Raw genomic sequence first — 18,855 nt, 5'->3', positions numbered from 1 at the left:
CCCTCTATATAATGAAAACCCACGTCCTTTCATTTGGTATTATCTTTTTTTTTTTCTTATCGTCAACTGATGTTAATTGATTCTACCATGTAATTTTATTACAATTTGGTAACGATGTGATGTAATCCCTATGTATTGCGTCTGTTGGGGGGGGGGGCAACGCCCTAAAGCTGACCTTATTTTTCCTCCCAGTTCAAAAAATATGGGTTAATTCTTATACAGAGTTACAAGTTCCGGGCTTCTATTTTATCATTAACAATTCCCCTTCCTAACCTACTCCCACTATTTTCTTACTCCTTTCAAAATTATAAGAAAGATGGTGGTCCCCATTACTCTGGTACTTTATTACCGATACCCACACATATAACGACACTGTCTTTTAACTTGACCCATTTAGAATTCTATTCGTGTCCTGGGTTTCTACAATGTCATGGGGAAAGATACTGTGTGACAGATGATCAGATCTGTGATGGGGTAATAGACTGCACCGATGGGGATGATGAGATGTTCTGTGGTAAGTTAGAAGATAGAGGGGGATCACTTTGTCGGGGAGAGATTGAGATGGAGAGAGAGAGAGAGAGAGAAGAGGGATAGTGAGAGAGATGGGGGAGAGGGAGGGAGAGAGATTTCCGTTCACAAAGCACATCGAAATCCATAGTTAGATTTAAAGTACAATATCAATCGTAATAATGCATAATAATTCGAAGGTATAAGGCAACTTTGAGAGAGGGAGAGGGGATAGAGTAGAGAAAGAGTGGGAGAGAGAGAGGTTGAGGTAGTGAGAGAGATGGGGGAGAGGGAGGGGGAGACTCGAGGGGGGGAGTGATAGGGAAGGGAGAGAGAGGGGGGGGAGAGAGAAGGGGGTAAATCAAAAGATTTTGAATGGAAAGGAAGATACAAGAAACTGAAGTTTTTAAGTTTCAAGTTTTACAATTAAGAAAAAAAGCAAATTACAAATGGTTATATACAAATGAATATCCAATAAAAAAAAAAGAAAATCGCTATTTATGGTAATCACAAAGAGATATAAATATGTATTTCCCCTATATATATTCTTACTAGTAAGGCTTACGAAATAAGACGACATAAAGAAATAAAGGTCAGCGCAGTAAAAATCGATTAAAAAGGTAATATTATGAAAAGTTTAAGATCAGGTTAATCAGCTATTGTGAGTAAACAGTAATTATTTCAACTAGAAAACTGGGAGGAGATGGTCCAAAACATTAGGTCAAATGTATGCGTGTATTGTCATAGTCATATGTTATTTTTGAAATTATTATTTCATCTAATATTTTCTAGACATTGCTTGCCCCTCTGGATGTTCGTGTGATGGTCTTAGTTTTGCTTGTGATTCGTTTGATGCATGGACACCTCAGCTTGCTGCTAGTATTTCGATAGATGCTCGTAGAATGTGAGTTTCTAATATCAATGATGTTATTGCAGTATTATGATATATTCCACAAAATTGAACGTCCAACCCGTTTTCTGATATTTTTTGTCTCTTTTTTACTTGATGTGAAAACTTGTAATTCTCTCAAATTGTCACTGCTTGAACATTTTAGAAAGTGAATTAAACATGGAGCAAAATATAGGTCGAACATGCAAAAAAGTAGATTTGTTTTTGTTCACGAATTTCAGTTGTATCTTATTTAATGATCAATTACATTGTAAATGCTTTGTTGTGTATACTTAGAAATAAGAAGTGGATCGATTAAAGCATAAATTGGGAAAAAAACTAACGATTTGCAGCCTACAGTTGAAGAAAAAAAAGTAAAAGGCACAAACAAATGTAGGAGAAAATGCCAATGCCTCTTTAATATATAGAAGGTCTATTTTTTATATAAAAAGTAACCGGAACATTTTTAACAAAAAATGATGAATAGTGTTTTCTCTTTAATCGTTTTTGAACGGAATTGTGACATTTTCTATTCGCTTTCCCCTTAATCATGTTGTGTCTCATTGCTCCTGGTAGAATGATCTCCAATGTATCTGAAATTAACCGAAGAAAGAGGTCCTCGGACGTCCGTTGGAACCAGACGACGATAGAGGACGCTCTTTATCTTGATTTATCTCCCTTTAGCCTTCTTTTGTCCTTGTAAGTTCATTTTACATGTATATATAATATAGTCAGTTATCCCTTACTTATAATGTTAAAAAGCGTTTATTTGTTGTTCACTCGAAAAACCCCTAAAGAATAACTAATGTGCCTTTATCAGGAAAGGACGATTCAAAGTTTGACCAGATAAAGGAATGATTATAATAATAATAAAATTTAAAAAAGGCAATATCTTCTCTTCCCATGGATCCGCTCTTATTTCCACAATACTTCCTCTAGAAAACATATATATTTGACCATGCTATTTACAATGAAAATGGAAAACCAATATTTTGATCGATATTGACCATAGCAAATACTTGATTTTATCCTTCAGGGAACTCTCTGGCAATGGAATCGAAGTGATTATACCCGATACATTCATCAACCAGCGAAATCTTAAGAAACTGTAAGTCGTTATTACTTTTCATTAAATTATGGTTGTACACGGTCGTTAATCGAAAATGCTTTGGTAATTCATTGATATGATTTGCTCGAGTAGTGAATTTTGTTATCGCAATGAGTTCTTCTATTCTATCTTCTACCTTGTGGAGACACAAAATTGGTTTGATAAAACCAATATCATCGGCTTGCCTAGTCGTAAAACGACTACTTTCGGCGAAATATATATATATTTATACTTATTTTTACATGTATGTATTATTTTGATGTATTTATAGTTTGTGATTGATTTTTCTTTGCTCTCATGCACTTTTGGTTATTAAAAATCTCATGACAATTTTTCTGGTTTTTGTCTCACCTGCGAAGCAGAGTGAGACTATAGGCGCCGCTTTTCCGACGGCGGCGGCGGCGGCGTCAACATCAAATCTTAACCTGAGGTTAAGTTTTTGAAATGACATCATAACTTAGAAAGTATATGGACCTAGTTAATAAAACTTGGCCATAAGGTTAATCAAGTATTACTGAACATCCTATTAGAGTTTCATGTCACATGACCAAGGTCAAAGGTCATTTAGGGTCAATGAACTTAGACCATGTTGGAGGAATCAACATCGCAATCTTAACCTGAGGTTAAGTTTTTGAAATGTAATCATAACTTAGAAAATATATGGACCTAGTTCATGAAACTTGGACATAAGGTTAATCAAGTATCAATGAACATCCTGCATGAGTTTCACGTCACATGACCAAGGTCAAAGGTCATTTAGGGTCAATGAACTTTGGACGAATTGGGGATATCTGTTGAATTCCCATCATAACTTTGAAAGTTTATGGATCTGATTCATGAAACTTGGACATAATAGTAATCAAGCATCACTGAACATTTTGTGCAAGTTTCAGGTCTCATGATCAAGGTCAAAGGTCATTTAGGGTCAATGAACTTTGGCCGAATTGGGGATATCTGTTGAATTCCCATCATAACTTTGAAAGTTTATGGATCTGATTCATGAAACTTGGACATAATAGTAATCAAGCATCACTGAACATTTTGTGCAAGTTTCAGGTCTCATGATTAAGGTCAAAGGTCATTTAGGGTCAATGAACTTTGGCCGAATCGGGGATATCTGTTGAATTACCATCATAACTTTGAAAGTTTATTGGTCTAGTTCGTTAAACTTGGACATTAGAGTAATCAAGTATCACTGAACATCCTGTGCGTGTTTCAGGTCACATGTCCAAGGTCAAAGGTCAGTGAACTTTAGCCGAATTGGGTGTATCTGTTGAATTACCATCATAACTTTGAAAGTTTATGGATCTGATTCATGAAACTTGTACATAAGAGTAATCAAGTATCACTGAACATCCTGTTCCAGTTTCAGGTCACATGATCAAGGTCAAAGGTCATGTAAGGTCAATGAACTTTGGCCATGTTGGGGTTTTTTGTTGAATAACCATCATATCTCTGTAAGTTTATTGGTCTAGTTCATAAAAAGAGGACATAAGAGTAACCATGTATCACTGAACATCTTGTGCGAGTCAGAGTAGTATGCAAAGTCAGCACTGCTGCTATATTGAACCGCGTGATGCAGGTGAGACGGCCAGAGGCATTCCACTTGTCTTTGTTTTCATGCACTTTTTGTTATTAAAAATCTCATGACAATTTTTCTGGGTTTTTGATTAAACATGACAATAAAATGATTGAATTGAATATAGTATAATTCGCTAAATCAAAGACTCCGTATTGTATATTTTTTTGTGATCCAGAACGGCATTATCGTGATTATAATGCTAATGTTTTATGTATTGCAAATATAATATAGTTTAATACTTTTGATTTTAAGTAGTATCTTGAAATCAATGTAATTTGCGATATGAAATACAATAACTCAATTTTTGGCATGTTTGTTTACAGAGATCTCTCGAGAAATAATATTTGGATTCTATACTCTGACACTTTCAGGGGATTGAATCAACTGACCGATCTGTAAGTTTGAAAAATATTTCATATCGACAACTTGTCATTTTATCTATATTTTATTTAAATCCTTACATGTCATGTAAGCTATACATTTGGATAGCGATTGTACGCTATGTATATACTCTGCGATTGTAATTTTACTGTGTAGTAGACATTGTAAATCAAAAAGTCTCTGATTATCTATGATGGATGAGCACGATGACTGTCGACCATTGTTTGTATCATTACGAAATAATGTTTAGATTCAAATACCTTCAGGTGCTTTTAAGTAACGCCTGAACATATTTCTTCGGTGAAACGCCTGGTAAATCTAAGTACTTGCGTGGCTTTTCTCCGTGACATCTTCAATGAATTTATTCTGTAATGCTATTTTTTAAAGAGAACTGTCGACATATCGACATTATTTGCTCCCACCATATCGACCGCAAGCTCTTCTCACCATTGACCGTATAATTACTTTCATATCTTTGATAGGGACGTGTCTGCAAATCCGTTAACGGTTCTCCAGCCTGGTGCCTTCAACTCGCTCTCCAACCTTCCTATCTTGTAAGTTAAACTTTGTTGGTTGATTATTTCCCACTCATGTGCCCCCCCCCCCCCCCCTTGGAAAATCCTGGATCCGCCCCTGCCTACAACAATCATTCCACTTTTAAATATTTGGAAATGTATCTCATTTTATGTGTCAAATGTGCTAAATACAATGTATATTAATCAGAAGAAGAGACTTACTGAGTATGTCTGATTTTAGGTTGAAACTCATTCCAACTATATACTGTTAAAAAAGAACAATAAAGACTCATTACCCACACATCAGTAAATTAATTACAATGAATATACAATGCAAAATAAAATATATAACGCAACGAATTAGATGAATAGACTCGTTTCAGTTTTTCTTATGTTCATACAGTCATAGTTATCAAGATTGTAAAGATAAAGTTCTTTAAAAAAATATGAGAAAGGTGGTAACTTTATAGAATAGTCCTACAGTAATTAAATTTGCTGACATACACTATAGAGTGCCTCGTTAGCACTTCTAAGCAGTCTGAAATAAAGTGGTCGTTAATCGCTTTTCACAGAAATTTGCAGAATCTCCATTTAGAAGCCCTCGAATTCGGAACTTTCAGTGGTCTTGAATCAATGGAAAGCTTGTAAGTATTCTGATGTCACTCCTTTATGTTATCTGAATGGTTCTATGTCATTTTTATCTCCTGGATTGGACAAGATAGTTTTCTTGAAATATGCTATTTATGTTATCAATGGTTTTTGCATACAACTTCATCTTTTGTTCAGTCAATTCATCATCTCTATTACCATCTACAACATCACCATCATAGTCATCATAAGCATCATCGTCATCATCATTATCATCATCATCATCATCATCACCATCATCATCATCATCATCACCATCATCATCATCATCACCACCACCATCGTTATCATCATCATTATCATCATCACCATCATCATCACCATAATCATCATCAATATGACCAACGTCCTCGCGTCGTCATTATCACCTACAATATGACTGCTTTTGATTAACATACACCCCCAATATAACCCTTTTAATCAACGTCTTCATTTGGGATGGTGATATGAAAATGTGAACATCGGTATTCCTCAAAATCATTAATTTTTTCTTCTCATAAAAATCCATTAAACGTCTCGTTTTTTTATATTTTTATCTTGCAGAGATCTGGAAAATAATAACATCCAGCGAATCGAGACGGGAGCTTTCGATGGTCTAAACCATACCCATACATTGTGAGTACAACTAAGAGCAATTTATACATTGTAAGGAGCGGTACCTCGAGGGATGCGTGGGACATTGGCCGACCACCCTTATTAATGACTTTGAAGTAATAATATAATAATACGATCGACTTATAGCATTTATAAGGCGCTTACTACTGGTGTTTCAAAGTGCACTGTGTTCTGTTTATGCTTTGTTACTTGGGATTAAAAGAAAAGAAAGAAAGAAGAAAAAAAAAATGTGGGAGGGGAAAATGACACAACTAAGCAACTATACTAACAATCAAATATCAAAACTGGTGTGCACCTCCAATTGACCGACCAACAACTGTGCATCATCTAATAAACAGGTAGGTTTTGAACTGATTCACAGACTTGGCATTATGAGTGTAAGATGGTAGCTTATTCCAAATGGAAGGGGCAATTGAAGAAATAGCACGGTCACCATACGTTCTAGAGGTTCGAGGTCCAGGAGTTAACTGCATCGTAGACGATGAACGGATGAGGTCTTGAGGAGAGCGTAAGATATTTGGGAGAATTTGTGGGTGAGAAGGGGAAATTTGAAAGAGACACGGTGGTGTATGGGGAGCCAATAAAGTAATGAAAAAAAAGAGAGGGAGAAGAGAAGGATCGGGGGGGGGGGGGGGCGAGAAGAGAAAAGTGTAATATCAAAAGAAAGGTCTGAGTCCTGTGAATATATTATATAATATATTATATAAGTCTGGGTCGTGTGAATATATTATATAAGTTGTGTGTATGTTTTTTATTAATATAACTTCCTCATTAATCAGTTTGATTGAAGAGTATGGAGAATCTTAACTTGAGTTTTATATACAGATTATAAGTTTATTTCCGTAATTTAGATTTTTGCTGTTGTACCCGGATTCTGTTCTGTATTTATCCCTTCGTGATTATAAGTTGTTAAAGAAATGTGAGCAGATTGATTTTAAGTTTACATTTGAAATTCATATATATTCCTTTTCTCACCATGTTAAAAATGTTTATGTGTTAACTTGAAAGAATTAAGTTTTAATGATGTCATGTTTTATATATATATTTTTTTACATGTGATATGAGGAAGAAATAAATAAGATTTAAAACAAAAAAAATACCCTGTATAGTAATCCAATTGATAAAAATTACGTCATTTTCATCTAATCTTACCCCCATTCAAAGTATCAAAATACCCTGGCGCCACCCTTCCTTGTGTGTTTAGAAATCACAATTTATCATCATTATTTTGTTCTCTACCATGTACACCACGTTCGCTTGATATTTTGAAATACACTCGTTCTTTTTTACTGCGATTTCTAGATCGCGGATCTACTTGATTTTGATGAAAAAGGGGAACACCAAGCTTATCGACACAAAAGATCAGAGATGGAAATTAATTATCTAATGTTTCTTCATGAACACAGACATGGTTATGGAGTATTTAATCATGGATTAAAATTTTGCATTGCTTTATTTGCATTATTTCTTTAATACTCAAAGGAATCTGGTGGGGAATGACATTATCACTTTTGATATGGACGTCTTTAGAGGTCTCGATGGTCTTCGACACTTGTAAGTTTGAGATCAATTCAATTACTAGTAACCAAAATATTAATGTTTTGGTAGGTATTTCGTGAAGTTGTCTATAGGTTACAAATGATTTTACGCTGGTCTGGGGGGCGTTTCGTGAAAGGACTTGTCGGATAAAACGTCCGACCATTTTATCCGACAGTTACCATAGGAACAGTGCCCCGGTTAAAATCATAGAAAGATGTCAGATCTGTCTTCAACCACAAATAAAGGATTTCGTACCAGCAGAAAAAATTGACAAGCAAAAAAAAGGCCTTCAACCGCAAATAAAGGACATTTCGTACTACTACCGATAATAATAATGACAACAACAAATAAGTCAATATAAGTCTATATTTGTATGCTATTTCATGCAATGAATTTGAAGGCAAACACATGTTACGCACAATTCTATTGCTTATCACTAATTTCTAGATGTTGTTTTATTATGAAAACCTTATATTTTTGTAGGTCTTCTGACCTGTTCTTATTTTGCTGCATTGTGTCCGACCTTGAGAGTTGCTACCCGCCCGAAGACCAGTTCTCCTCCTGCCAAGACCTGATGCGATCTGACGTCCTACGGATCTTCATGTGGATACTCGGTTTCAGTGCCTTCGTCGGGAACATCTTCGTCGTCATAGAACGCGGACGAGACCGGAAGAGATTCCGCGTCCAGTCTTTCTTGATCTTCAACCTGGCGATATCGGACTGTCTCATGGGTGTTTACATGCTGATCATCGCCAGCGCCGACGCACACTACAGGCACGTCTACGTTTACCATGCAGAGAGGTGGAAAGCCAGTGGGATGTGCAAACTGGCCGGGATCTTGGCCAATCTGTCCAGTGAGGTATCGGTGTTTATTCTAACCGTCATCAGCTTGGACCGTTTCCTATGCATCGCATTCCCCTTCTCGCAAAAACACTTTGGGCGGAAATCGGTCCGCATCGCAGCAGCAACGATCTGGATAGTATGTCTCATCTACAGCGTCATCCCAGCTATCCCGTTCCCTTACTTCGGTGATAGATTCTACGGACGCTCCGGTGTATGCCTTGCCCTGCCTCTCACCAACGTCAAGCCTCCAGGTTGGCAGTATGCAATGAGCGCCATCTTTATCAATTTTATCGCCATGGTAACCATCATCGGATGCTACGCTGTGATCTATATTGTCGCTAAACGATCAGGATCAACCATCAGGAACAGTAAACAGATGTCTTCTGAGGTAATGTTCGGTTTCAATATCATTCAGTTTATATATTCAAAACGTGTGGCAGAATATGATACAATTTGTATAACGAAATAAAAATTGTAATTAGTGCACTTACAATAATTATATAACATCATGATTTTTTTTCCATCATGGAATAAAAGGCAAACTTGTGAGTTTGACCCTAATAAGGTATTGCTAAAAGTTATTCTTTGTTGACAATGACACAAATAGGTTACAAATCATTGTGCCTGAACTGAGAAAAACGTATGAGCTCTGTTTTATTTTCACGTCCAAGGATAATCTCATATTAACAAAGTTTCAAATTATAAAGGCAAAGACAGAGCTGGTTCCCAAGCATCCTGAGATAAAGAATCCGTAACACAATGTTACGATATTTCGTCCTTGTTCTTACGATGTAGGTTTTAGGCTTATGAAAGATATATCCACACAAAATCTGTCTCGGTATCTATCGTTTGATTACAGTTTAAACTGGCAGTCCGAACTGCAGTCATCGTGGCCACGGACATCTGTTGCTGGTTACCCATCGTCATACTCGCCTTTGTGTCTCTCTCGAACTATGCCATAATTCCACCTTCAGTCTATGCCTGGATTGCCGTATTTGTCCTGCCAATCAACTCCTCAATCAACCCATACCTCTATACCATCTCGACGGTGGACGTCAAGACCAGGTTGGAATCCTTCCGTACAGGTTCGTCGTTCTTCTCGTCAAGCAGCAGCAGTAGAGGAAGCGGAAGTACAGGGACTTTCGTGAAAGGCGGGAACAAAAACCGTTTAGGGCACAGTTTGTCTGGAGATAGAGGTGAGAGATGGAGGATACTGCAGGCACATCAAGGAAGCCCACTCCCAAACGACCGATGGTATATGCCATTCGTTCGAATTGACAAAGCCTTTCGTCGGTCAGCATGGAGTAGGTCTTGGTGTGAATGTAGCATATTTGTAAACCCGATGTTTCTCCTGAAAGTACAGATATTTCATTAACAAAACCTAGAGATCTGCACACTCTTCATGGAGGTGGCCAAGATGTCTCTCGAATTTGTTCTATATGTTAAATATCAAAATAGGGCTTCTCAGCCTACCAAAATTGGGCCACTCCAATCTTCAAAGAATGGCAATTTGTCTGCGCGTTGGCAAGATTGGTTCTGCAGTAGTTAGTTGTGCACAGACAGATATCCTGCCATAAAAATTAAGACAAACGGATATATATGTATAAAGATAACACCTCCAAATTTCTAGGCCCTCTCCAAGAGCATTATGTTGTTACCCTCTTACCCTTTATGGTCAAAACAGAGTGGATAAGTTCAGAATTTACTCATGCTTTCGGAATTATAATATTTCCGCTTGGTTTTTATCTTTTTCTTTAGATTCAACGAGATCTATTCCGATGAACACACCGCAGTCTGATCGTCTTATCTTGTCTGATGCCCTCAGTCTCATAGGATCTAAAAAGCTCCATCTTACGGTCGACGACGTTCAGTGTGTGAGGAAAGAACTGCGCGGTGTACTTGACATGATCCACGCCTGCGCCATGACCCATGGGTCGATAGATGCTCATCATGTTATCATTGAGAAAAAGAAGGTAGTGTTTCATGAAACTAATTATAATAATATAGCATATATGAATCACCGATTTTTCTGTTCAGTGGCGCACTGTATATTACCCCGGCAGTAGCTCCAGCTGCTGAAGGCGCTTGGTGCATTCAAGGAATCAAACCTACTGGGTACCCAATCACCTCACCTGGGTTGGGTGCAGTACGGTGTGGATAAATTTCTTGCTGAAGGAAAACGCGCCGTGATTGAGATTTGAACCCACGTCCCTCGCATTGAAAGACGTGATTCATATCCACGAAACCGTGACGCACCCAATAATTATCCCAGTAAGTTATAGCAGTATATAACTCCTCTCATGACATTGCAGTCACACTGCCGAATCTTTCTGCAGACCGACTGAACTTGTTTTACGTTATTTCCAACGAACCATCGGTCAGTTTGGAGTCGGTTTCGTTGGTGTGACAGTAGCATCGAACAGCATTAAGATGCGTCAAAAATTTGAAAGTTATCATATTCAATTTTAGGCCTATATTGAACTGTATTTTCTTAATTGTTTGGATATTCCTGAAATTACCAACGCTCATTGCATAGTAAGTATATTTGTATTTGCCACCACAAACTTTTAGGACATGTTGTGTGGTATTCTAACGTCCGATTGAACTTAGGCCACATGCGGTCTAACTCTCTCTACTAAAATTATGGGAAGCCAAAGCTGTCCAAATTTTGTGAAAAAAACGTTTTTTTATGTTCACTGTACTCGTAGCAACATGTCAGAATAGTCATGATAGTGAAGAAAACCGATTCAGTAATATCGTTCCTAGACGGTTATGAACGATCTGAGTAACAGGTGAGCTGATAAATCCAACCTGTATTGTTAGATATTTGTGTCTTGATGGGCTTTCCATAGTGATACCACAAATTCAGACCAGAATTTAAATTAAAACCGACTTCAGAATATGGGCCTTATAGGGTCTAAGGTTACATTAAAGAACGATTATTTGTGTTGTGGAAATTTGTACATCATTCTTTATAGGAAAATCTTGGATCAAACATATAACAGATTCATAAAGCTCTTATTGGTTAGTGATATGTGCTATACGATAACCTGGCGCAAGATAACGGTACTATTTCTCTTGATATGTTCCTCTTTATTTGCATAAATCATCAGGATTCAGGAAAGTGGTCAGGCTCGCTCATCCTAACATCTACGCCAGAAGTCAACGGTGCGACGAATGGCAATTTCCATGCAGATGATGACATAGATCGACTTGAAATGGTTATATTAGAATTAAACAACTCACTGGGATACGACACTGCCCTATAGAAAGTGTATTTAATTTTTGCACGTGTACACGTGTATTTGTTCTGGATAAATCTTTATCTGAATACTGAGAAGATATTAACCAAATGTTGCAATTTGCGAAACGGAACATCCCTTGATATCTAAACTATATTTCGGTGAAGAGGAAATGACGAACGTGGAGATGATATGAATAGAGAGATGGCGGATTTGGATGAAGAGGAGGCGGAGGAGATAATCAAGGAAATGAGGATGAAATGGAAGGGGAAGATGAGGCGAAGGAGTAGAAGAAGATGATGATCTTACGAGAATTTTTTTTTAATGATAGAGCCAAGTGTGCCGTTGTATTATGGGATTACTTTGCAAATTTTGAAATGCCTTTCATCTGAGTGTTTTATTTATTGTCGTCTTTTATTGTTCAAATTTGTATATATTGTGATTAAAGATTATTTCTGTCGAAATCATTCCATGAATATGCCAGTATTGCCTACTGATTAGCTATGGGGTGTCCTTTGAATGGGTTCTCTTGTATAATCCTTTTAATATGTTTTTTTAGGTTAATGCATAAGAGTGCTTTATTGGAAGAACACTAAATTAGGTCTAATGCTTATTCATGTTCTTTTATTGTCTTGAACTTCATTCTGTAAATAAATATATATGTGTATGCATGTATATATATATATATATATATATATATATATATATATATATCCTTCAAAGACAAATAAATTCTGATAGTTTATTAGCATACTTCTTTATTTTGATATCCAACATGAAACGAACACTTTACGCATTAATGAGCGAGACGAGTTAGACATTTTTAATGTCAAAACCAGGTTGCGAAGAAAAATGGGACAAGATTGCTTATTCGACGATTAGCATTTCTTTTCATGAAATGAGGGTGGATTCAGATTCACACGTGAGTTTCTGTGAAAATTGTTTCCGGTATACCTAAATATTTATTGTTTGTAATCTGACATACGTGAACGATTTGCTTAGCTATTGGTTTCAAATTCGAGATGCGATTCCACTCTTGTCTTGAGTATCAAATTTAATAATTGTGAAATCTATCTCTAAAAGCGGGTTTCCTTTTGTGGGGCGCATTGTATATTGTGTATAAAGATTTTTTCTTTCACAGTCATTCGATGCACATTCCAGTATTGCCTACTATTATTTTTTTCTAAATCTGTTGCATGCATAAGGATATATTTCAGGGTGACTTAATCGTTAATCAACATATTTTGTCTAAATCAATATTCTTACGTTATTTTATTGATTGTCTTGTATCGGATTGTGTAAATATGTAAATAATGTGCATAAATTTTTATTTTAACAAAATAATTCAATACACATTCCAGTATTTCCATCTGTTATACCTCGGAGGCTGTTATCTATTTCTTTCTCTGTATTTCTGTAAGCATTACCTGGTCCTTTTATGGATAGTTTCTTTTCTGTCTGTGATATGTTTCTGTTTCTGAATACATGAAATGCATAACGATATTTTAGGGTTACACAAACCCTAATGAAAAAAACATGATTAATTTTCTAAGTATCCAGTGGTATCGGCTGTTTCCGAACTAAATATGCAGGTTTACCCATGCTTATGCAAGAAATTAAAATTGAATCGTAAAATAAACGTTAAATAAAATGCGTGACTTGACGGTTCTCGATTGCGTTGCAGCAATGCATTGTGGGAAGGATATGCATGTATAGTTTTACCGATTGCCCGTCATTGCTCTAAAAAAAATTCACGAATAATTATAATTCTTTATCCTTTCATTATCTCACGTACATTTTGGTCGCTTTTTTAACACTGTATGATTTAAGCACTTTTGTAATTATGATTAGGATGCATGGGTTGATATATTTATTTGAACAATTAATGCGAGCTCAAATCGCGAGCCGATTTTTTTGATAAACTATCATGAAAAGGGATTGATACCAAGTAGTTTGTTATAGAAATATTATAGAGGTATAACTTACCAATCAAAACGCAAGCTGATAGGTTTTGGCAATCGGATTTGAAAAGGGATATTTTGAGAATTTATACACGAAGAGAATATGTACATGACAGATCAAATAATGCGAGCACCCAGCGCGACCATTATTTTCCCTCACTCAGACCATAACAAGGATATTGTACAAAGCACTTTTCAATCAATTTGTAAATCAAACAACGTGATGAAAGCTCGATGTTCGATTAGAAATATGTTTTTATATTGACTTACAAACTTAAGATTTTAAGCTCCATATCAGTCTACTGAGCAAGATATATATCTCATCGAACATGCAATACGTGCGCGGAGCGTGAGCGAAAAAAATTTGTAGATAGTAAACATTTTTTTGTGTGTATTTTCGAAGTCTTTCCCTCACCTTCTTTTATTTGAACGGGAAATGCTCTGCGTGATATGGTAAGACATTGTTGTTTTTCTTATATATTTTCAATATGAAAATGCTTTCCTTTATCCAACGATCGGTAAATCCATAATCTACCCATATTGCACTGTCTTTTTAGCACCACACAAATGAAAGCGGATGAACGATGTAGGCATGAAATCCCCATCATTTCGGTTCAATGACCCATGTAAATTTGTGTGTGAGAGACCAAAGCGATTGATTAATTTAATTTCTTAATATGTGATGACGCGTGGTGGCAACAACCATAGGCGGCGCGAAGGGGGGGGGGCGTGTCCTCCCCCTAAATTTTGTGTTGACCTTTTTTTGCTTTTCAAAAAATTTTGGTTGATAATCCTCTTTTTTTTGTTGGGCTCGTCAATTTCGTTTCCTGCGTCCCCCCTAATTTTTGGGGGTACATTCTTTTTTTCTTTTTTTTTGGCTTGCCAAAAAATTTTGGTGGTCCCCATACAATTTTTGGCTTCCGCCGCCAATGGCAACAACACCTTGAAAAATCGTCATCAGCATGTTCAATATGGAATGATATAGATATCTCTAAAAATTACTAATATAAGCCAGAAAAGGGGAGTGGAAATAAAAAAAAAACAATAAATTGTGAGTAACGAGGATAAAACTTCAAAATTTTCGTCTAACACTCATCAGTTGAAATATGAAAATGAAATGAAAATTAAAATATGAATGGTAGAGAGTGTCTTTGAATCAAAATAGTGTATCTTAACAGTATATGCGAATTTCGGGGGGGGGGTCCACTTTAGGGGAATCAAGGCAAGGGGATGTGACGGCCCTCTTTGAGATAAGTTGTGGCACAAAAATTGAAATTCAAGGGAAGCAGGGTCTTCAATGGGATCATCGCTCATGCCTAACACCAGGAATGAATAATTATTATTATTAAATAACGGGGTACTACTCATCAGAAATCACAATATCACATCGTTAAAGGTAAGAACTTATGATTTAGAACTAGCTAACACTCACAAAACAGTTTACCCTATATTGTGTAAAATGGGAACATGTATGTTTGCTGGGTCAAATGATAGATTATGCTTGATTGGTCAGATATTACATAATTTTCTTTGATCCTAAACTCTCTCTACAATTTTATTATATTTGAAAAATAATAAAGAGGGACAAATCACAAATATTACTTGTATTCAAGTGTATTGCGCTCATATCCGCCTTGTTAGGTACTCAAGGAGCTCCTATATTACCCGGCTAAGCTAGGCGTTCATAGCGCACACAGCTTTTTAAAGGAATTACTTCCTACCGGTAGCCATTTGCCTCACCTGGGTTGAGTGCAGCACACTAGATCAGTTTCTTGCTGAAGGAAATTACGCAATGGCGTATTGAAACGATAACGCGTATGGATGAGATTGGCAAGGACGAATGAATTTGGAATGGCGATTTATAGTACTATGTCACTAGAAATAATATCTTGTTTTCACTTGCGAAAATATATTTATTACCATCACTCTTATCACTTTTATCAGGATGATTGGTTTATGTGAAAATGAAATAAATATAACATTACTTTAACCACTTTGTGTCATCTTGTTTTTCAATGCACAGCAAATATTTAGAGCGATGTGTTATTGCTTGTGTGTGTGTGGGTCTTCATAGATTGTGATTTGAATGAGCGAACATTTTTATTCAAACCATCCATGTAGCTGGTACAAAAAAAGTTAAAACGGCTGTTTTCGACTCGCCGTACAGCCGCCGTAGAACAAATGTGACCAAGGCATTAGTTATTCATGATTTTGAACTCAACTGACACATTTATCCATCTTCATAGCATTGAGGAATTGTGCCACCGTGACCAAATATAGATATGGTCTCATGTAATGCAGAGTATTCGTTGATTGGCGGTATAATTGTTTCTTTAATAAACCAAGAAAGTGTTCAGAAAGAGCTTTGTCAGTGATTTTCAGCGTCAAATTTTGTGCACGGCTAATTGGATGTAAGCATTTTCCCGTAGCCGGTGAGAATAATTGCCAAAACTATTCATGAAACGCGACGCGGAAGGCGCACTAGCGTACCTATACGGGGGGGGGGGGCAGGGAGAGGCAGTCTACCCCCTGACGAGTCACAACCCATGCAAGGGACGTATTTTTATGGGGGGGGGGGCTTGTCAAATTTTTTTTTCTGGTACGAAATACTATATTTGTGGTTGAAGACCTTTTTTTTTTTGCTTGTCAATTTTTTTTTGGGTGGACGGATTTGCCCCCCCCCCCCTGTGCAAAATCCTAGGTACACCACTGGGAAGGCGCGTATATCGATCATCCAGAGATGAGGTCATGTGTATTGCATTGCAGCGTTTACTTCTTCCATTTTGACTTGATAATGATTAGGATGTGTAATACACTTTTCCTGCAGAAGCACCAGGGGATTTTTAAATTGTGACAGTATCTTTTTGTCTCGGTCAAATTAGAATGATGTAATACCATTATCACTGGCGGCGGAAGCCAAATGAATTAGGGGGTCCATGTGAAATTTTGTGATGGACACGGGTAAAAAAAAAAGGGTATCAACCAAAATTTTAGGGGGACCTGTCCCCCCCCCACCCGATACCGCCGCCTACGACCATTATTGTACGACCCAGCCTACACTTTTCCTCCTTGTAAACTTCGTCATGGCAAATATCGGGGTCAATTGCCCCATGTGTCTGTGTCTCCACAACAAGCTCGGTATCCCATTCATTTGACTTTAAAGGACAAGTCCACTCCAACGAAAAGCTGATTAGAATAAAAATAAAAAAATCCAACAAGCATAACACTAAAAATTTCATCAAAATCGGATGTAAAATAAGAAAGTTATGGCATTTCAAAGTTTCGATTAATTTCACAAAACAGTTATATGCACATCCTGTTCAGTCTGCAAATGAGGGGACCGATGACGTCATCCACGTACTATTTCTTTTGTATTTTATTATATGAAATATTCAAACTTTCTCCTCATTGTCACTTTCTCCTCATTGTCAACAGCAATGAATTCCTCCCTGAACATGTGGAATTAGCATTGTTTAATACTATATGGTTCAGTCAAGTTGGTCCTTATTGTCAAATGTGTAAAAAATGAAATATTGTCTAATTCAAGCAATAAAAAAACAAAAGGAATAGTGAGTGATTGACATCATCGCCTGACCCATTTACATGTCACTGAGTTGTGCATTTCACTGTTTTGTGAAAAATAAGCGAAACTTCAAAATGCCATAACTTTTATTTTACATCCAATTTTGATGAAATTTTCAGCGTTAAGTTTGTTTGAATTTTGTCTATTTTTTCAGATCAACAATTTTCTGGGGTGGGCTTGACCTTTAATGTTGTGTGAAAAAACGTTTTTTTTTCGGACCGTGAATGCAAATGTTGCCTACATTTCTTATGGATTACAGCAGACGCTAAAAAAATGATCGCATGTAATCAATCAAGCGCAAATTCCTAGCTGATATCAATGGTTTTAATAAATGAAAGAAACACATTTCGTATCAAAGAAGAATTAGCGAGACCAACAAAATAATAACAGATTTACGGCTTCTAAAATTAAAATTCTACTCCCATTTAGGTCCGTTACCATCTAACAGTAACATGAATAACATAAATTGCCAGTTCTTATGGTTCACAGTGATGGGGTATTTTTGTTGATAGAATCGCTTTGATTACATATCAAAACAAATTGATTTTACGTGAAAATTGCATCTTTTCGAATCCATCTATATGGAGGAGGTGCTCTCTTATGGCGTCAAAAAATAAACAAAGTATCTTTTTTATGCTTTGGTGGATTTTTAAGAAAATGACTTCAACAAATCCCGCTTTCAAGTCCGACTTTACGTCACTTTAACCCCCCTTCTTTACATGCTTAAATCATAATAAATTGTACGGGCCAAAAGGGTTATCGCGTCTTCGTTTCCCACTTCATATTTCTATTTATTTGCTTCATTTATTTATTGATAAATATTACAAATCTGTATCTCAAATTAACACGACAAGAAAAACAAAATCCCTTACCGGACAAATTTTAAAGATACTAGGCCTACTTGCTATGGGACAGCCGATACACTTTCGTGTGGATACATTTCGACATTCTTCCATGTAAACTAATCCTACTCACCCCTCTACAAATTAACACGCCTTTGTCATGCTGTGCTTCATCCACTGAAATTACCAGTTAATCGCCATTAAATAGTATTATTACGCGATTCATTCTTCAAGTGTCATTTTCAGGAAACAGGCGTATTCATAAGAGTGTCAATGAATAGCTGCTTAATCCGCCATTTTGAAACAATAGAGTCCTTCAGCTGCCAGTCAGCTCAGAGGGTGAATGTGTTTCTATGGAAGTGTGAAGTGAAATGTTTTTGTTGCAGTCACGCCAACAAAATGGTAGCCAGATCGGTCAAGCCAATACGTTATTTGCAGGGGCCGCAGAAGCGCGGGGCTGGACGGGGCTTCAAGGGGAAGTTCCGGCACCCTGACAAAAAGTTTATTGTAAAAATAGCAGAAAAAATAATAAAAAATATTGCCGAAGGTTTGAGAAAAATTCATCAAATAATTAAAAAGTTATTAGAATTTCAATTATTT

General features: G+C 36.6%; 1 protein-coding gene across 1 annotated transcript in view; it reads left to right on the top strand.

Moving 5' to 3' along the window:
* Positions 1–12,549, top strand: part of LOC121422386 — an 87,856-nt gene extending 75,307 nt beyond the window's left edge. Inside the window, exons 37-49 of the mRNA XM_041617393.1 lie at positions 398–514; positions 1,300–1,411; positions 1,973–2,095; positions 2,433–2,504; positions 4,410–4,481; positions 4,950–5,021; positions 5,555–5,626; positions 6,174–6,245; positions 7,728–7,799; positions 8,268–9,015; positions 9,487–9,823; positions 10,386–10,600; positions 11,741–12,549. Of these exons, the coding sequence (XP_041473327.1) occupies positions 398–514; positions 1,300–1,411; positions 1,973–2,095; positions 2,433–2,504; positions 4,410–4,481; positions 4,950–5,021; positions 5,555–5,626; positions 6,174–6,245; positions 7,728–7,799; positions 8,268–9,015; positions 9,487–9,823; positions 10,386–10,600; positions 11,741–11,896 (2,240 nt within the window). The 3' untranslated portion in view covers positions 11,897–12,549. The remainder of the gene's footprint in view (positions 1–397; positions 515–1,299; positions 1,412–1,972; positions 2,096–2,432; positions 2,505–4,409; positions 4,482–4,949; positions 5,022–5,554; positions 5,627–6,173; positions 6,246–7,727; positions 7,800–8,267; positions 9,016–9,486; positions 9,824–10,385; positions 10,601–11,740) is intronic.
* The last annotated feature ends 6,306 nt before the right edge of the window (positions 12,550–18,855 follow it).

Source organism: Lytechinus variegatus, chromosome 10, assembly GCF_018143015.1.
Source record: "Lytechinus variegatus isolate NC3 chromosome 10, Lvar_3.0, whole genome shotgun sequence".
NCBI classification, from domain to species: domain Eukaryota; kingdom Metazoa; phylum Echinodermata; class Echinoidea; order Temnopleuroida; family Toxopneustidae; genus Lytechinus; species Lytechinus variegatus.
This window is presented reverse-complemented; position numbering and strand designations above follow the sequence as displayed.